Source organism: Dermacentor andersoni, chromosome 11, assembly GCF_023375885.2.
Source record: "Dermacentor andersoni chromosome 11, qqDerAnde1_hic_scaffold, whole genome shotgun sequence".
NCBI classification, from domain to species: Eukaryota; Metazoa; Arthropoda; class Arachnida; order Ixodida; family Ixodidae; genus Dermacentor; species Dermacentor andersoni.
In genome coordinates, this window is record NC_092824.1 from 49,120,440 (window position 1) to 49,141,898 (window position 21,459).

A 21,459-nucleotide genomic window follows, 5' to 3' on the forward strand; every position below is an offset into this window, starting at 1 on the left:
TGGTTTTTGTATCACTGAATGCGTATCCGTAATAAGCCTACTACTGAAACTTTCTGGCGATATCGAAGAAAACCCAGGATCTAAGGATAGTATGCTTGAGCAGCTCATGCTGTCTCAAAAAGAACTACTTGAGAAAGTGACTGAAATTAGAGATAAGCAGGCAGCATCAGAGGCTTTCCTCTCGCAGGTTGACAGCAGACTTCAAGCTATTGAAAAAAAAAGCTTGAATCCTTAGACGATGTTCATAAGCATCTTTCGGTGCTTGATTGTGCTGTAAGTAAATTTGATGGTGAGATGGGCAAGTTGGCTAAAAAAATTGATGATATAGAAAACCACTCAAGGCGAAATAACCTTATAATTAGGGGTATAGCAGAAGAAGACAAAGAAACAGACGAAGATCTTATGCGCAAAGTAAATTCTGACATTTTTGAGCAAATACTGAAAGTGAAGTTGAACTCGATTGAACGTATCCACAGGCTTGGTAAGAAGATAGACGGAAGAAACAGGCCGGTTATTTTGCGCTTCGCTGATTTCAGGGAAAAAAAGAAGGTACTGAGCAATTGTTCGAAGCTTAGGGGAACACAGTTTAATGTCCAGGAAGATTTTTCTATGAGAGTTAATAGCGCGGGCAAAGGCCTGTGGAACTCGGCACTCGAGGAAAGAAAGAGGGGTGCTAAATTTAAGCTCATATTTGATAACATAAAAATTAATAACACCGTATACGCTTGGGATGACGTAAATCATAAACGGTACGCGTGCTCGGATCCTTCAATAAGCAGGGATGCGTGACTTCAACCAAACGACCTTGCATGTTTAAAGACCATAAATCTTAACGCCCGCAGCATACTGAATAAATTAGATGTGTTAGAAAGTATTCTACTCGAGCGTGAGCCAGATATTGTTGGCATTACGTAAACACGGCTCTGCGATGACATTTCTGATGCTGAGGTTACTCCCTGCGGTTACACTCTTTTGAGAAAGGACCGATGCAGTAGACGAGGGGGCGTAGGATTACTTGTAAAAAATTCCATTACGTACACAGTATTGCCGGATTTCAGAAATATCGAAGCTCTATGGATTAAAGTAAAGCTTTCAAACCGTTCACTTTGCATAGGTGTATTTTACAGACCTCCTGGCTCAACCGACAGCGTAATGGGAAACCTTAGAGCATTTATGGAAGCAAGTCTTTGCCACACAGATAATATATGCTTGATTGGTGACTTTAATTTACCTGGAATCAATTAGGTAACAATGGATCCAGGCTCATCTTAACCTCGATCCTGTGAAGAACTGCTTAATTTGACCTTCTGCTTTAATTTATCCCAGATTGTCTCAGAACATACTAGGGTGTGTGCGGCTACTTCCTCAATCCTAGATCTTGTATTTCTTTCTGGGTGGTTACATCCCTATCTTTCCAGCTGCTCGGTTGAGGATGGAATGTCTGACCACAAAATGGTTATCACATGCTTTAGGCTTGATGCAAGGATCTCGGAGGACCGCTTGCGAAAGTTGATCCCGAATTTTAAAGATGCTAATGATGTATGCATATTAGATCACCTTGCCTTATCAGTTGAAGACTTCATTACTATGCACCGTTCTGCTGAGAGCATTGACAAACTCTGGGATCATTTTTCCAACGTGGTTCAACGTTGCATAAAGTGCTATGTTCCGCACCGCCTTAAGACCACTGGAAAAAGAAATCCATGGATAACCACCAGAGACAATATTCATGCAAAAAGGAGATTAAAGCGAAGGCGTCAGGTGCTTGGACAGTCTGGTAGCCCACATTCCATTAATGTTACCAAGAATATGAGCCAGGAATTTAAGCAACTTATTAAAGATTCAAAAACTAACTCCTTCAACACTACCTTGCTACCATTCCTCGAAAATGCTCCTAGTAAATTCTGGAGATATGTCAACGCCTCGCCTCGCACTGACTGTAAGGATAATACTTTAGACAGAGCTCAGTCTCTTAACAGTTTTTTTTTTTCTACCGTTTATACTAAAGACGATTGCTCCACACCTAATTTTGACGAAGTTCCCAATCAACCCCCAATGAATGACATTGAAATAAATGAACAGTGTGTATTAAATCTCATATTGAACATAGACAGCAAGAAGAGCCCAGGAGCCGATAACATTCCTAATGAGTTTTTGTATAGATATGCATAGTGAACCGTTAAATACCTCACAGTTATCTATCAATCCTCACTTTCTACTGGCTGCTTCCCATCTGCTTGGAAGTGTGCGAAAATTGTTCCGATTCATAAAAGTGGTAATAAATTGGATGTTAATAACTATAGACCTATTTCATTAATTAGTACATGTGCCAAAATACTAGAACATATTGCATCCAAACAATTATCCGTATACCTCGCTGATTTAAATATCCTAAATCGCTGCCAACATGGTTTCTGTAAGCAGCACTCTACAATAACTCAGTGGGTTGAATTAACATATGATCTCGCAAGTGCCTCGAACGAACGCAAACAAGTAGACATAATATTCCTTGACTTTGCCAAAGCTTTTGATAAAGTTTCCCACCCTAAACTGCTCCTAAAGATTGGTAAAAATTTCAAAAATCCGATGATCACTAAATGGTTTTTATCCTATCTCTCCAACAGAGAACAATACGTTGTGCTTGAAAACTGTCGCTCTGATCCCTCAGGGGTACTATCCGGTGTACCTCAGGGCAGCGTTTTGGGTCCGCTCCTTTTTTTTATTTTTATTAATGATATGCCCAATTATACTACAGTACCCATTCGGCTGTTCGCAGACGATTGTGTCATGTGTAATAAGGTAGAAAAACCCGATGACCAGACTCTTCTTGAAATAAATTTGCAAAAGATTAAAACCTGATGTGACACATTTTTTTTCTTTAATGCAAGGATAAATGCCTCAGGGCATACAAGGGTATGTGATGGGGGTGAATAAGGATGATTAAATGAATGAAATAATGTGACACATGGCAAATGGTATTAAACACAAACAAAACTGTTGTCATGACGGTTACGAGAAAAAATAAACCTCTGTTTTATACGTAGTCCATTGAGAACACTTCCTTAACAAGGGTTTCCGCTCATAAATATATTGTTGTTACTATTGCGTCCGACTTAAGATGGAATGCTCATATCGATGACGCGTGTACCAAATCACGCAATGCACTATGGTCCTTAAGAAGACGCATTCACAGCGCAACTCCTGAAATAAAAATTCTGGCATACAAAACGTTCATTAGACCAATCTTGGAGTACGCCAAAATAATATGGGACCCTTACACGGTAACGAATAAATCTAAACTAGATGAAATTCAACGCATCGCTTTAAGGTTTTTTTTTTACAATAAGTATCGGCGGCATGACTCCCCCTTAGAACTTAACGAAATTGCCAATCTACCCTCTCTAGGATCTAGAACTTTCCTCGAAAGACTAAAATTTATCTTTCTTGTTATTCATGATCTCGCTAGCATAAATAAAAACGATTACTTTATCATCCACCCGGACACCTATTTTAGGCATAGACACTGTATGTACATTCCCCCTCCCTCTGTCTTTATTGATTCTTTTAAATTTAGTTTTTTCCCTAGGGCTATCAATGAATGGAACGGGCTACCAGACACTATAGTGAAACTATCATCAATAGGTGAATTTCAGGAAAAAGTTAAGTCTACATATTTTACATAATTTGTCCCCTGTGACCTTAATTTGTTCATGAGTACACCTCTATAGTGCGTCTTCCAGAAAGTGTTCGTTCGTTAGAATATTTGCTCAACATTGTAGACAGTATTAGAAGTGCAATGTTCCGATCAGACCGTACGTTACTTTTGCTAAGGTCTGGACACACTTTGTATGTCTTTCTAGGCATTACCTATGCATGCCCCTTTGAGTGCCTTCGTGTACAACACACTTTCTTGATCTTGTATACCTAGTTTTCATCTGAAAGAATATTCTTGTACCTAGAAAATCAACATTGATGTATGATGCTCCACTACCCGCCAAGGAATGTAACACTTTGTATGTTCTTTCTGTACTTGTTCCACTCCTGTAATGACCCATTGTGGGTGGACAGTATTAATAAAAATAGTAATTTTTCGCCATTAGCTGTGGCGCGATCCCGAATATTTGCACTCTGCAGGCCCCATCGGTTGCACCGCTGAGTATGTGCCACTCGGCAAGTCGTCAGGCCACTATTTGTGTGTCATCAACGTCAGGCCGTCATCGTCTAGCTGTAGTCGCTCCGCTGTCGTCATCACACGGTCATCATCACGTCATCGTCGTCATACAGTTGTGTCCAGGCCATCGTTGTCATACAGTTGTCACGCCATCAATTAGACGAACCACGATGCAAATTTTGAGACCAGTGGTTGTCCTACAATTGCCGTTATACAATCGACGTCATACAGCCGTCCTCACGCCGTCTTCGTCATATGGCCTTCTTCGTTCATCTCGCTGTCATTTTTTTTGTGATTCCATTGTAATCGTGCTGTCGTCATTCAATCGTGATTGCGCCGGCGTTATCATGTCGGAATTGGAATGCATTACGTAACCGCGCAAACGACAACGGACGAAGAGGAAAACGCACAGGACAAGCGCGGAACTTCAACAACCGGAATTGAAGTTCCGCGCTTGTCCTGTGTGTTTCCTTCTTCGTCCGTTGTCGTATGCGCGGTTACATAATGCATTCCAATATCCACCACTAAGTAGCCCGCCTGTCCCTGGTAAATATGTTGTCATGTCATCGTCGTCGTGGCGTCGTCATCATACTGTCAGTGTCATGCGAGCGCTGTCATACCATCGTTGTGCTGCAGTCGTAACAGTTCCATTGTCATAATTCCAGCTTCATCACCCGATTCTAGTCATAGCGTTGTCGTCAGGCCGTCATCGTTATGTCCTTGTCCTCATCTCATTGTCCTCAAGCCGTCGTTGTCCCGCTGTCCTCGTTACACTGTCTTCAAGATTTCATAATCGTCATTCCGTTGCCATGCCGTCGTCGCCATAGCACACTCGGTTGCGCCAGTACCTGCTTAGAAAGCCGGCCAGTGCTCAAGCGTCGGAGAGGAGCGTAATGGCTCAAACGACAATGCTATAAAACATTGGCCTGGTTTTAACCGACAGGAAAAAATGTTACTGCGCCGCCTGCGAGTAGGAGTTTCTTTCACAAACGCCTACTCATTCCTAATTCGAATGCATTGCAATCACATTGAAATCATCTCCTGTGTGACTGTACCAGATGCGAAGATGAGAGGAGTGCTCTTCGGACAGGCCCTTCGCAGAGGAGGTAGAGTTTTGGGCCCGTGGACTCTTGCGTCTGCTATGTGCAAGGCCACAAAGGCGGTGGCGGGTTTCTTGAAATTTACCAGCCTATGTGACCTTTTGTGACCGACTCAGCGATGAACGCTTGTGTGTGTAACAGTACAAATTGTCAACTTCTTTCTTCTTTCTTCCCTTTCAACCCATTTTCCCCCTTCCCAAGTGCAGGGCAGCCTACCGGGCTCAGCCTGGTTAACCTCCCTGCCTTTCCCCTTATGACTTCTCTCTCTCTCTGAAACATGCTTTACACTGGAATGTCATGTAAAAAAGCGGAACCTTCAGACCCCCAAGCGATTCGGTGAGCTCGAGATCGGGAGCGAAAACGCCAAGCCCACTCCACAGCCCCCGCCCCCTCCCCATAACGCCTAAACATTCGCATTACACACCCGTAACCGTTCTGAGAGTTTGGAGGGCTTGATAACCTGTTGCAGAATGAACACTAGACATTTCTTTTCTTTTTCTTGTTACGTACAAACACGATCCTCCCAGAGATGTCGCCTACACAGGCTCCACCAATAAAGTTAACTAAAACAAATAACAACAAACACAACTCCGCAGAAGGAGCCACCAACCTCCAAGTCGTGCAGCGCCATGAGCAGGTCGACGCGCAGCGTGCAGTAGTGGGCGTTCTGCGTTCGAAGGAACATGTTGCGCGCGAACTGCACAACCATTTTGTACAGAACCAAGCTGCGGTCCACCATCGCCAGGAGGCGCTGCACGACGGCCCCCTGGCGGCGCTGTTTGGGCGTCGGTCCGAAGAATGCGGAGGGCGACTCGCCCGCCACCGAAGCAGCCAGGCCCCCCAGGGCCTCCTCTTTCTCGCTCACGTACTGGGACAGCAGAGGGAGAACTTCGTCCGCGAAGAGGTCCTTGTTGTCGTGCCAGATCTGACGCTTCACCTGCGCGCGAAAGAAATTAAACGGGGGTAATTGAGGCGAGGGAGGAATCCACCTCCCGGATGCAATGACGGTGCACCGCGTGACGACGACAACGATGACGTCACGTCTTCGTCAGGCGGCGAGGCCTTAACAAGAAATGGTGGAGCCTTCCCTCCCGGGCTACGAACACTTCACGAAAGGTCGACGGGAGGGAGAAGTGCTCAGACTTCGGCGCACGTTATCTGCTAGGCAGCGGCGCGCGATCTAGCTGCTCGATGGAGAGACTCGAGAGACACGAGGGAGAGAAGGAGAGGCTCAGCGGACACGACTTCACGGATGGTACTGCCCCTTAGCACCGGCAGCTGTCCCCTGTGCGTGGGTACCTCTCAAGGGTCTGCGAATTCACCTGAAACCGAGGACAAACCCGCTAATCCGCGCCCACGACATCCGCACACCGGTCGGTCCTGACGTTTTCTTCAGCGGCATAGTTAGGAGAACTAGGAGTCCGATTCCTGATTAATAAGAATATAGCTGGTAACATACAGGAATTCTATAGCATTAACGAGAGGGTGGCATGTCTTGTTCTGAAACTTAATAAGAGGTACAAAATGAAGGTTGTACAGGTCTACGCTCCTACATCCAGTCATGATGACCAGGAAGTCGAAAGCTTCTATGAAGACGTGGAATCGGCGATGGGTAGAGTGAGAACAAAATACACTATACTGATGGGCGATTTCAATGCCAAGGTAGGCAAGAAGCAGGCTGGAGACAAGGCAGTGGGGGAATACGGCATAGGCACTAGGAATAGCAGGGGAGAGTTATTAGTAGAGTTTGCGGAACAGTATAATATGCGGATAATGAATACCTTCTTCCGCAAGCGGGATAGCCGAAAGTGGACGTGGAGGAGCCCGAACGGCGAGACTAGAAATGAAATAGACTTCATACTTTACGCTAACCCTGGCATCATACAAGATGTGGACGTGCTCGGTAAGGTGCGCTGCAGTGACCACAGAATGGTAAGAACTCGAATTAGCCTACACTTGAGGAGGGAACGGAATAAACTGGTACATAAGAAGTCGATCAATGAGTTAGCGGTAAGAGTGAAAATAGAGGAATTCCAGATCAAGCTACAGAACAGGTATTCGGCTTTAACTCAGGAAGAGGACCTTAGTGTTGAAGCAATGAACGACAATCTTGTGGGCATCATTAAGGAGTGTGCAATGGAAGTCGGCGGTAGCTCTGTTAGACAGGATACCAGTAAGCTATCGCAGGAGACGAAAGATCTGATCAAGAAACGCCAATGTATGAAAGCCTCTAACCCTACAGCTAGAATAGAACTGGCAGAACTTTCGAAGTTAATCAACAAGCGTAAGACAGCTGACATAAGGAAGTATAATATGGATAAAATTGAACAAGCTCTCAGGAACGGAGGAAGCCTAAAAGCAGAGAAGAAGAAACTAGGAATTGGCAAGAATCAGATGTATGTGTTAAGAGACAAAGCCGGCAAGTCTAGAGGAATTCGAAATCCCACAAGTAACGCCGGAAGAAGTAAGGAAAGCCTTGGGAGCTATGCAAAGGGGGAAGGCAGCTGGGGAGGATCAGGTAACAGCAGATTTGTTGAAGGACGGTGGGCAGATTGTTCTAGAAAAACTGGCCACCCTGTTTACACAATGCCTCATGACCTCGAGCGTACCGGAATCTTGGAAGAACGCTAACAAAATCCTAATCCATAAGAAAGGGGACGCCAAAGACTTGAAAAATTATAGACCGATCAGCTTACTGTCCGTTGCCTACAAAGTATTTACTAAGGTAATTGCAAATAGAATCAGGAACACCTTAGACTTCCGTCAACCAAAGGACCAGGCAGGATTCCGTAAAGGCTACAAGATCATATTCACACTATCAATCAGGTGATAGAAAAATGTGCGGAATATAACCAACCATTATATATAGCTTTCATTGATTATGAGAAAGCGTTTGATTCAGTCGAAACCTCAGCAGTCATGGAGGCATTGCGGAATCAGGGTGTAGACGAGCCGTACGTAAAAATACTGAAAGATATCTATAGCGGCTCCACAGCCACTGTAGTCCTCCATAAAGAAAGCAACAAAATCCCTATAAAGAAAGGCGTCAGGCAGGGAGATACGATATCTCCAATGCTATTCACAGCATGTTTACAGGAGGTATTCAGAGACCTGGATTGGGAAGAATTGGGGATAAGAGTAAATGGAGAATACCTTAGTAACTTGCGCTTCGCTGATGATATTGCCTTGCTTAGTAACTCAGGGGACCAGCTGCAATGCATGCTCACTGACCTGGAGAGGCAGAGCAGAAGGGTGGGACTAAAAATTAATCTGCAGAAAACTAAAGTAATGTTTAACAGTCTCGGAAGGGAACAGCAGTTTACGATAGGTACCGAGGCACTGGAAGTGGTAAGGGAATACATCTACTTAGGACAGGTAGTGACTGCTGATCCGGATCATGAGAGTGAAATAATCAGAAGAATAAGAATGGGCTGGGGTGCATTTGGCAGGCATTCTGAGATCATGAACAGCAGGTTGCCATTATCCCTCAAGAGAAAAGTTTATAACAGCTGTGTCTTACCAGTACTCACGTACGGGGCAGAAACCTGGAGGCTTACGAAAAGGGTTCTACTTAAATTGAGGACGACGCAACGAGCTATGGAAAGAAGAATGATAGGTGTAACATTAAGGGATAAGAAAAGAGCAGATTGGGTGAGGGAACAAACGCGCGTTAATGACATCTTAGTTGAAATCAAGAAAAAGAAATGGGCATGGGCAGGACATGTAATGAGGAGGGAAGATAACCGATGGTCATTAAGGGTTACGGACTGGATTCCGAGGGAAGGGAAGCGTAGAAGGGGGCGACAGAAAGTTAGGTGGGCAGATGAGATTAGGAAGTTTGGTACATGACCGGGGCAGTTGGAGAAGTATGGGAGAGGCCTTTGCCCTGCAGTGGGCGTAACCAGGCTGATGATGATGATGATAAATCGCAGACTAGAATCGCTATAACGCAAAGCTATTCCATTCATATTTTATTCCAATCTCATGACGTCAAAGGATCGCCAACGCAACCACGGGCTGTTACCCGCAGCGTTTTTTAAACAGCCCAGCCAAATGCACTTCTCACTTGTAGGAGACGACCTTCGTTTGGTGTGAAAGCGATTAGCATCGCATACGGCGACAGTTTTTTTTTTTTTTTTTAATCTAACTGGTTGGTAAGACACACCATATCGCGGAGCTGCAGATTAGTTCTTTAAGGAGCAGCTGAATGCACGCACACGGGCGCTCTCTTATTCCGTCTCCATGTAAACGCGGCTTCTGTGGCCGGGAGTCGCACTCGCTACCTAGCGCTCAACAGCATACCGCCATAGACAGAGGAACTATATTTGCTCTTTTTAATAAACCAGAGCTCACTCATACTCAGTCACAAACTGTACCTTTAAATTAAAGGTTCACTAAGGGTCAAACTAACCAAGATCAAACCCAGGCACCTCACCCGGACTTGAACTTACCGGAAATCACACTCAGGTGATCAGTTGAGGCACACAAACTCAGCCTCACTCGGACGCACTGGCACAGACACAGAATCACTGAACCATGAAATCGCGGACTCGACGCCATTTCTCGGTGCACATGCACAGGATGTGCACAGGGCGCATGGTTCACTTGGAATCTCGTGGGCTTAGCCTGGCCCGAATTGTAGGGAGCTCAACAACTAAACTATCGGAGTCACGCGGTTAAAACTTGAACTCTGGCTCGCAATCTTACAACGATTCATAATACGATAAGCTCGAGCATGTACAAAATCATCCTGGCTACAATAGTACAGCAAGTGCAACGCACGTGAAACACTCGATCCCTTTAACCTTACAACGCATATGAACTGACTTCAAGCAATCACTTATCTATCTGTTCCATAAGTTACACCCTATCACAACCAATACCTGCACTCTCTTCTATAGTTTCCCCAGCATTCATATAATAGTGCTTTGAACATGCAGATAAGGCTCTTGTTCCCCACTGCAAAACTGCAGGCGTTTTGGAATTTATTCTATCCCAAAGCCTGCAATGCATGGAACCAGCTAACGCCTACTATCGTGAGTATCTTGAAGCGATGTTTTTTTCTCACACGTTTTAACTAATGTCAATGCGCATGAAGAAATTGACACGACAATCTTGTGTGAATGAATTTCTTTCTTTTTTTACCTACCAGTACCTTGAACTTTTTGCGTAGTATTCTGTATTAGTGTCATGTGATCTTTAACAAAGTATTTTTTGAGCTTTATTAATGTAGGCCCGTGGTCAGAAGTATGAGTACCTGGGATTTACGAAGAAATCGAATATTTTTTTCGGTGCCTTAGCGCGTAACCAGAAAATATAGGCTGCCGTTCAGACTTGGTATTGCAAACATCACAGCCAATTATCAGCTTCATGTGGCCTGGCTGAGTTACCGAGAAACTCAGTTAGCAAGAAACCTGTAAAGGCCCATTCTGTAATTTCCATAGGCCCAATGTGTCTGTGTGCGTCTTTTTTTTAAGACTTTCCTCTGTCCTCTTTCTAACCCATATGTCCCAACTCCAGTGTAGGGTAGCAAACCGGAGGCTAATATCTGGTTAACCTCCCTGCCTTTTCTCTCTCTTTCTCTCTCTCTCTCTCTCTCTCTCTCTCTCTCTCTCTCTCTCTCTCTCTCAAAAGGCCCAAACGGTAAAATACATAAAATGAAAGCTCTGCTTTGTTAGGTCTCGCTCGGTCTCATACTTACGCTCACTTCGATTTGGTTCAGACTCACACTTACGTGGACTCTCACTCAGCCTCCGAAAATGAAAGCTTGGGAAACGCTTACCTGGATGTCGCATTCTTTGTAAAGTGACTTGTCACTGACCAGCAGCTTGATGTACTTCTCGTCCATGGACTTCATATTCTTGAGTATGCACATGACCACTGGACGAAGGGCTGGGTCCTGTCGGAAGGCAAAGATATTTGAAAAATAAGGAAAATCTGCAATATTGGTAAGGTCGTCAACACCGTTCTCTGCGAACATAAGAATTGTAGAAGGTGTTCTTTTTTTGCTGTTGCTATAGCACCTATAATGACACTCGAGGCGCACTTTTATCGTCGGCGTCGCCGTGATGTTCCACATAAAGTCCAAGGGCAATAACACCATCACCACGCGTCGTATGCTATATATGCGAGTAAAAGCACGCGAGGGAAGCCGACGACCGCGGCTCAATGTGGCGCGCGCGGAGGAATAAAGCGAGGAGAAAACGCGCCATCTTTCGTAGCGCGAAAGGCCGTGGAGGGATGGAAGGGAGGGAGGGAGGCGGGCGTACGTCGCACGGCCGCGCGCGCCGTAACTTGAAAGGGATCTGCAGGCGGCTCACACGTTCGTACGCGCCGAGTTCTCGTCGCTCTTGCGTTGAAGCGATAGACCGCACGAAGGTCGCTTCGCTCGCTGCTGCTGCCACGCTTGCTCACACCAGCGTTTTCACAGCTAGTGTCCGCGCTCATAGAGTGTGATGTATTCATGTTTGCTTATGCGCGCTGACACCATGCATGGTATTTCAGTTAGTAAGCGAATGTTTCCAAGTGTATACAGCCGATAAAACTGACTAAATGACTTCGTGTACTGAGTCGCCTACTGATTTGCTATCTCAATCGATGCTTCGCCTTTATCCGCAAAACTATAGCGCGACTGGCCGCTAGAGGCACTTTGCGTGTATTCGCGGGCTACTTTCACGCTCGGAAATACACTTTTATGCAGCACGTATTGGTCAACAGAAAGCTGTATCGGGAGTTTTTGACGTAGCTCTAAAATTTTCTCATTAACACTTCTCATCAAATTATCCTACTTGAGGTGTTGATTAATTAATTAAGACTACCTATGTAAATAGGCGGAATGCAAAAAATAATCTGAGCATTTACAAGCTATGGCAAACAACATTACCTTGATTCTGTCCAGCTGAGTGGCATTTGCATATTTTTTAATCTCGATGCATGGTAGTTGGGACACCCTTTACATGGAACATCACATGAAGGCGAAAATTCGCCTGGAATGTTCATATACTCTCCGTCACAACAAACAAATGCCTCAGTGCATCCACCGTCGTCTCCCTCTGTCTCTACAACGTCCCTGAGACTGTGCTTTTGCCCTTCAATTTCCTCGACTGTTTATAGCCTTCACTTCGCTTTCATAAAGGGAAAAACATGGTGCGCTACAGAAGTGACAGTGTTCATTGAACTTTGATCGAAGCCCTAACAGCAGCCCCAGAAACAGATTTGTACATGTTACAGAAAAACAGTAATCGATTACGATTACTTCATTCAAAATGTAATTGATTACAGTTACCAATTACAGCCTCATGAAAGTAACTAAGCAATTACTCAAAAGTAATCAATTGGTTTAATTTCCACCCTAAATCGATTACCATTGCACAAATACAGTACATATAGAACGAGCTGGACCAGCTCTTTCAATGCGTTTTCCTCAGCCCTTCACACGTTATTTATCTTCTATAAAGGTATTGCTTTTCCAAATCTTCAATAGGTAATCTCTCCGTGTCCTATTGTGAAGACATCTGCAGAGACATTGAAAGCTCGCTCGATGCGCGCGCTGCAGAGAATGGCTGTGCTGTAACGCGCGAACACCTCCCTCGCAAGTTTGGGTTTGGTAATACACCAGCATGGTTATTTAAGACAGGACGTGTCGATTCAACTGTACTGCATGCGAAGAGACAGAAGAGACAGGTCTTGCTCAAAATACCAAGAAGAAAGGGACGCTCTCCTCGAGAACCTGCAAAAGGAAGAACCTTCCTTATTCGAACCACGCAGCGCTTTGCGTGCCAAGAAAGGTCAGTTATAGCTCGCAAAGGAGCTTCTTGCATTCTTAAGAGACTTGTTTGATGAGCGTGTGGTGATGTGCCGTGGTAACATTGCAAGAGACTCTCGCGCAGAGCAGTTGCCAGCCTCAATCGCCACGCTCACCCTGCTTGTAGCTACAACTCACCACCACATGATTCCGGTTAATGAATGCCGCGATGCTCGCGGTCGGTGTGCTCTGGAGCCAAGTGCTTCATTGCTGATGGGGCTAGGGGAAGCAGCTCCCGATAGGGACACAGAAAATCTGAAAATTCCCCATACGTGACTCGCTGGCACCACCGTCCGAAGTGGCCATCGCTGATGAGATATAAAAGCAGTTTCAATTTGTCCGTCAATGCCTGGTGGACCTCCACCCGGTGCCCTTTACTTGTTATCTATTTAGTCTTAAACGACTAATTGTAACGGACGCCAGAAAACGTCCCCGATCTTCGAAAAGGTGGCCAAACCCGTCATGTAATTTAATATACAGCTGCGTATTCATCAGCACGAAAGGTACTAGTTGTTCCTGCGTTGCAATCGCGAGAAATATTTGTATATTAGTCTTGTATATATCAAACAGATAGAAACACCAACGCTTAATGGCAAGACATTTGTCTATGTCAGAGAAGTCGTAGAATACACTAAGGGAAAAAAATAACTAATCAGCAGCTCTTACAACCTGTGAAGGCGTCTTAAAAGCACTTACAGGAGAGATAGAGCGCTAGAAATTCATTATAGAATAAAGGCTCAGAGGCCGGACACCCAAGAGGGTTTTGCGAATCTGCAAGACCACCATGTTCAGGTGACCCAGGCGTAGCTGCAGGACGTTGATTGTGGAAATGAGGTGTTTTCATCCCTCTGGACACTGGAGTTCCCGCCAAATTTAGGTTCTCAAACCTGGGAAATGTAACTGGTTGCACGTAACTGGTTACTGAAAAAAAACAATTAAATTACAGTGAGCGTTACCGAATAGACAAATTCATCATTAAATTACAAAACTACCAAAACGTAATTGATTTCAAGTAATTAATGACATGTAGTTCGCCACGTACAAGTCTGCTTAGGAACAGTATGGCACCGCGCGCAACGTTGTGCGCTTCTCCTTTGTACCATTGCGTTCTGCGCAGAGTACGCTTTACAGGCAAACTTTAGAGGAAGTTTTACTTCGAGGCCGACTCCAATTTACCTATTAAAAAAACGTGTGAAACACACAAGCACCCTCATTAAACAAACAGCTGAACCAATTTGAACGAAATATTTTAAGGAACGCAGCTGAATTCTACAGGCCGCAGTGCTCTTATGCATATAAATCGCAATTTCTGACGTAAAACTTTCTCTTAAAACGTTGTTGCTGTCGGCGGCGGCGGCGGCGGTGGCGGCGGCGGTGGCGGTGGCGGTGGTGGTGGTGGTGGTGGTGGTGGTAGTAGTAGTAGTACTAGTAGTAGTAGTAGTAGTAGTAGTAGTAGTAGTAGTAGTAGTAGTAGTAGTAGTAGTAGTAGTAGACTCCGAGGTCACGACCGAAGATCGACGCTTCGGGCAACCTGACAGCTGGTAACCCTCGGGTGGAATCTCTTGGCGCCGGAGGTGTCTGCTACGTCTCAACACGGACAAGGGAATTAGACGTTTGCCACGAGGCAACCCCACCCATCCATCAGCACCTATCCAGAATCCAACGCAGCGTTGACACCTACCGTTGACAGGTCCACAAAATGCCCCTCTACCAGCACCTGACAACCTGAAGTGATGATGAAAAGGGGCGAACGTTGAATGCTACCGTGAGAACGGGTTCGACCTTGCATTCCCAGGTTGCTACCCTGTCACCTGTACCGTACCATCGGAGGTGGAGTGCTGCGAAACGATGAGATATCTAGATGAGATATCACCTATTCGACGATTGTGATTGGTCGCGATACAGTCACATCAGATTCCCTAGTCGAGTCGCCTAGGGAAGATGAGGTTAATAAAGTGGAGACATTTCGTGCAGTGAGGCTGACGTGTCCTGATGTGAACTCAGTCGTTTAATATGCTCCTATGTGGAACTGCCTTTCGTATCTGGAGGCAGTGTAACTAACGTAACATAAAACCTTTTTTTCCCCTCATTTCTACTGCTGGACGTACTCGTCGATGGGCTTGGTGGATTCCTGGTCCAAATGCCACCTCGAGCCGCAACAGCCGCTACTTCTCAACGCGACACACGACAAGCCACTGTCGACCAGGTCGTGCCAATATGAACTTGTCAATCTCGCTGCAAAACTCGTGAACGCGATAATAACGCACGTTTTAATTCAGAAAGTGTGCAGTACTTCAAGCGCTGTTACTCAAACGCGTGTTCGCTAGATCACCCCTTGTCGTCGCCCGCCGTGGTGACCATGCTGTTGCGCTAATTATCCCGAGGTCACGGGATCAAAGCCCGGCCGCGGCGGCCGCATTTCGGTAGGGGCGAAATGCAAAAGAACCCGCGTTACCGTGCACTTCGTGCACGTTAAAAAACCCCAGGTGGTCAAAATTTAGTCCGGGATCCCCCCACTGCGACGTGCCTCATAATCATATCCTGATTTTGGCCGTATAAAACCGATATTTTTTTTTACCCTTGCCGTTCTCCCATACCTTACGCAGATCTTACATTGCATAGGATCTACGAACTTCATTTAACGCATCTTGTTAAGTGCAAGACTGAGCAGCAAGAAGAGGGCATGTAGAAAAGGAGACAACAAAAGCGCCGACTCCCAGGAGACTGGCTTTTTTTACCAGCCTCCTATGTATCCACAAATACCCAGCATGGGAGGCGTTATCAGTTATTAGTGTGTCACGTCGAGGGGTTTTGCTGCTGTACAGTATGCGCAGTCGGAGAACAATGTCGCGTAGGGGACCATCTGTGAGCAACCCGGTCTTCACTGCGCAGTTCTTTCTGGAACGTAGTGCGCACGGCAAACATCGGTCATTTGTGTTTTCCGCTAGGGAATATGACCGTCCAATGATACTACAAGACGCAGATCATAGTTTTTTCGACAGAATGTATTGCCCGTTCGTGATAGAATGAAAAGAATTATTTATGCAAATCAAAATCTCACAAGAAAAACCGCGCCAAAATAAATATCAGGAAGTACTGAACTACCAACTGTACTGAACAGCCGCGAGATCTTGGCGTTTCAGGGTGTCCAGATATTTAACAATAACCGCTAATTTACACGCACGCGCGCGCACATGCATACACACCGCCCACAGAATAAGCAAGGTTTTCAGCAATGCTACAGCGCATTCGTTCAGTTTTAAAACACTCCAAGCAGAAAGGAAAATCAGCATACAAATGTTAAGATAGAAAATATGCACTCCAAATTCACTTGTAATTTTGAGCATCAAGAGCTCGAGAGAGAGACAGAGAGAGAGACTGTAGGAAACTCTTAGTAGTTCATTAACAAACGTCGGTGGCGCCTGACTAAACAAAACAAAAAGTATAGGCTGCAAATACTGCGCATCCCCCATTACTCGACCACGGTTTTACTCAAAACAAGAGTGCAGAGGAATACTAACGACATACTCTGGCAGCACTCTTGCATATCTCAACGGTCACACACCGCACTAATTTTCCGATTACTGAAGAAACGTACCGTGTAGCTGTTTTACGGACGCGTCGGTATCGCTACGAACATTGTGATAAGTTTTTCTGTCGGGCATTCACCTTCCACATTTTTTTTCTATACTACAACGAAGCACCAGCAGCAGTATGTGAAATCACTTTGGCTATCCACCAAAGCCCTAGCAGGGGCGCCACAGAACAACCAGACAATTTTCCGCAAAGGCTACAGTGCTACAAATATGTCTCTGTCTTAGATAAAATAAATGCCTGGCACATTTCAAGCAGTCCATAATAAATTGTAGATATCACTCGACAGCAAAATCTTAATGCGATCCCACTCTGAGAAAAAAGGATGACCAGCGAAGCTGTGTTGTGGGCCCCTTAACGGCGAACTGCACCTCCACCCAGGGGTCGGCCCCGCTTTGCACTAGCTTAGGCATCTGCCCGCGTATGGAGAATGCTTAACGCCTGCTCCAGCTCCGTTGCGGGTCGGTCCGGCATCGTACTTTCTTCGTGATCGGCCCACGTATGGGGCGTGCTCAACGCCTGCATCCCCTCAGCCGCGGGTCGGCCCGGCATTTCACTATCTTCGGGACCGGCCCACGTATGGGGAGTGCTTAACCGCTGCGTCCCCTCTGCCAGCCCGGCATTGTGCTATCTTCGGTATCGGCCCATGTATGGGGAGTACTTAACGCCTGCGTCCCCTCTGCCGCGGGTCGGCGCGGCATTTCACTATCTTCGGAACCGGCCCACGTATGGGGAGTGCTTAACCGCTGCATCCCCTCTGCCAGCCCGGCATTGTGCTATCTTCGGTATCGGCCCATGTATGGGGAGTACTTAACGCCTGCGTCCCCTCTGCCGCGGGTCGGCGCGGCATTTCCCTATCTTCGGTATCGGCCTATGTATGGGGAGTACTTAACGCCTGCGTCCCCTCTGCCGCGGGTCGGCGCGGCATTTCATTATCTTCAGGACCGGCCCACGTATGGGGAGTGCTTAACGCCTGCGTCTCTTCCGCCAGCCCGAAATTTCGCTAACTTCGGGATCGGCCTACGTACGGACAGTACTTAACGCCTGCGTCCCCTCCGCCGCGGGTCGGCCCGACAGCTCACTATCTTCGGGATCGGTCCACGTATGGGGAGTACTTTACGCCTGCGTCGCCTCTGCCGCGGGTCGGCCCGGCAGTTCACTATCTTCGGGATCGGCCCATGTATGGGGAATACTTAACGCCTGCTTCCCGCCTGCCGCGGGTCGGCCCGACATTTCACTATCTTCGGGATCGGACCACGTATGGGGTGTACTTAACACCTGCGTCCCCTCTGCCGCGGGTCGGCCCGGCATTTCACTATCTTAGGGACCGGCCCACGTATGAGGAGTGCTTAACGCCTGCGTCCCTTCCGCCAGCCCGGCGTTTCGCTATCTTCGGGATCGGCCTACGTACGGGGAGTACTTAACGCCTGCGTCCCTTCCGCCGCGGGTCGGGCCGGCATGGCACTATCTTCGGGATCGGGGCACGTATGGGGAGTTTTGTGTCTGCACACGGACACGATCCTTGGGGAAGTAGCGCTTAACAGCTTCGCTGTAAAATTGGTTACGTCTTTGTTTTTAATTAACTAATTATGACGGCGACGTTGGACCCAATCCTGACGATGATATTTTCGTGCCTACACACGGACATGATCCCGGGGGAACTACCCCTTAACAGCATTGCTGTAAATTTGTTTATCGTTTCGCTCTTTGAGGTATGTCAGTGACTGCGTTCCAATTTTCCGGGAAGTCCAGTGACACAAGTCGATGGCAACTGCCATCGAAACGCTCATTCACATAGCACCATAGAGCTTCTTACTATAACACGTAGAGCGACATCTGGCGCCACCGTCTATGGGAGTTTCTTAAGGGGGCACCGTGCCTTCATGGGAATGACGATATACATGTGTCTGCGAGGCTCGTGTTGGCTGGTGTTGTAAGAGGCTTCGTCTAAAACGTGGATATGGCTACACAAATAAGGCTTTCTCAAAGTAAAATCTTCATAAAATGTTTCCATTCACGCATAACACATCTTTACTCTCCTACAATGCATGACCAAGCGAAGAAAAGCAAGAACAGGCGACCAACTGTTTCAAAGCGAGCGCGAACCTTGTCGTCTGTCCTCCAACTTTAGCGGCCCACTGATACTTTTTATGTAACATATAGTCGTACACGCAATAAGTTCTCATAGTTAAACAAAACATGTTTTCGCGTAATAATAAAGCTAAAACAGCTTTTCACGTGCTGTTTTAGTAGAAAATGAATCATTGTGACAGACGGAACTGTACTTGCCAAGCTCGTCTTCAAGGTGTCCTGTCTCTCCGAGAACGATGCCATACCGAAGTCACAATATACCGGCATTCCCGTGCATACCACAGCGCAGCAGCACCAGATTTCCATCTAGGTAGTGTAGTGAGAAACTCTACGCATAGCACCAATTGAGCCCTGCACCCCCGCATCGATATCAGTGCAGAGGTCGGTATGCACGGGTGATCACTTTCGGACATACGTTTTCGCAAGATTTCGCGCGACTATTGCAGGGACCTTGTATGCTCAACGTCTGCTAAGTTCACAGCAGCGACAGAACACGCGGCCTAGCGAACGGAAGTATGGAGGGACGCGATTCCGAATTGCGACGACGCTTGCGGACGCTCGCTGCGTGGAAAGGGTCGCGCTCGAACGCAGCAGCAGCAGTACGAGCGTTCCGAATCTTGAGCTTTAAACTGCCCACTCGGACAAACATCTCTTGCCGTTTGAAAAGTCGTTTCATCTCATAATGCCTCTTCATCGCAGCCCTAGCAACGCCTCCCAGCGGCTGGCGTCGACACCACTGGCGTGATCAATGAGATTCGTACAGGCCTGCGTATTATGCAGGGTGCCCATAGCGCTAGGCATCAACTCGCGACCGCGTTCTGTGCACGGTGCTAAAGATTGCGTGCTCGGCGTTATGCCAGGAACGCCGTCCTGTAGACGTCGACGCGTCTCACGTAAGCGCGCCTGATGTAATATAGTACGCGAAATGTCGCGAAAGCATCTCCGAAGGTGATCGCCCGAGAAAGCGTCCCCCTAGACTGGCGATACTACAGGTATTTTCGAGCACGTCCGACTTATACTTTCGACTCATCTCTTATGCTGGTGCCACTTTCGATCGCGATATCGAGCGCAACAGGAATCGAATTTCCTGAACGCAATTGCTTCTTTGTGCGAGCTACGGAAGGGAGCCAATTGCGATCGAGAATATTTATCACGATCGGGCTCGATTGCAGACGAAAGTGCCGCGTGGTACCGGGAATTTGGCGTCCCGATCGCGCTGGAGAGTTCTCAGAAGACTGCCTTCTTATCAGATTGAATGTGTGCATGTGAAAGCAGTACAATACCCCTGCGTTGCACAGACACATACGAGAATGCTCGAGTCAACACTGATGTAACGCGAATCAAGCGCTGCTATGCCCGTCATTACTAAGTACACCTGGCTCCGGAGCCCGTAAACCCGATCGCGCACCCTTGTGCTTGGACTGAGCTCTAATTTTTCGATGCAGCTTCACTTCCATCAGCACGGAAACAGTCCCAGTGAAAAGGTGTATTACCATCCCTATACGTTCAACACAGAGACGGAACACTGCATGTTGCCCTCGTACCTTGATGTATGGGAAGCTTTTCTCCAGCATGTCCTTGAGCTTCTTCTGCTTCTCGTGGCCTTCTTGCTTGGCCAGAGTCTCGATCTGTCGCATGAGATGTCCCTTGAGTTCATCCCGCACGGATGTGTGGAAGTCCAGTCGCCGAACACCGTGGATGTCTAGCAGTGATAACATCGGGCGCAAAGAAGGCAAGAGGATCGCATTCTCCTCTTGAAACTCTTCTATTGCTCGCAGCGGATCTGTGCAGTTGGTCAAGGCTTCGCGGAGAGCCTCCCGACCTGGAAGGCCAACTTCCTTGAGACCGGCCATGGATGAAGACGGAAAATTCAGCCGGATATGTTATATCCAACAGGAGCTGTAGAAGGCAGGGGAACCGATGGAGGTGGGGATGCGTTGAACTCGGAGACAGCTTCTTGGTACAGTCACCCTCTTCGTTCTTTGCTGTCGAGAAGCCTAACTTTGGTCCCCGCAGCACTGGAAGCACGGCTGAAGAGGCTGTTTATACGAGGATCCCGTATCTCTATAGAAGCTGTCTAACTATACAGCCGCGACGTCGTCGACCTCGCGGCTAGTCACACAGACTTCGGCGTCCAGCCTCCACCGGAACGTTCGACCATGTGCAACTTCAAACGCACACCAAGCGCGACGCGAAAATGGGTGACGTCGAGCGGGAAGAAAACGAGCACCGAGGAACGCGCGATGCGATGGACGGCGCACGAGCGTTAGAAACGGTGAAACGCTGTCGCAAAGTCGCTGAGCAGAGTGCTCGCGACGCTGTGAGCCTGCGTCTCGTGCAGACCCTGTGGCTTGTTCGCACGTGCGGGACTTAGGCCGCCAGCTCCGTGGGCGAAGAGTTTCATCGAGGTGCCTCTATGGAGCGTTTCCAGCGATCGCTTGCGCGGATCGTTACCATGGTACGAAAATTCCCAAAGGGGGCTTTTGCGGTTAGCTCGCTGCCTACAGACAAACCTGACGCCAAAACATTTCATATATTAGAACAAATATGCCTTTCGCAACGCACTTCTGCTTGCGAGGCACTTCAATTTTGTCTTTCTTGAGGGCTACTGGCCTATCTGAATGCATTTAGCTTGCTCAGACCCTCCACGTGCTTGTGCGAACTCACCACTGCTTTCCTCCCCCTCCCCTACCTCTCTC

General features: G+C 47.1%; 1 protein-coding gene across 1 annotated transcript in view; it reads right to left on the minus strand.

The window, feature by feature from the left end:
* LOC126517819 (negative elongation factor B-like) overlaps positions 1-21,048 on the minus strand; it is a 41,591-nt gene extending 20,543 nt beyond the window's left edge. Inside the window, exons 1-3 of the mRNA XM_050167619.3 lie at positions 20,305-21,048; positions 11,054-11,170; positions 5,882-6,208 (exon numbers count right to left, since the gene is read on the minus strand). Of these exons, the coding sequence (XP_050023576.1) occupies positions 5,882-6,208; positions 11,054-11,170; positions 20,305-20,613 (753 nt within the window). The 5' untranslated portion in view covers positions 20,614-21,048. The remainder of the gene's footprint in view (positions 1-5,881; positions 6,209-11,053; positions 11,171-20,304) is intronic.
* Between the last annotated feature and the right edge of the window lie 411 nt (positions 21,049-21,459).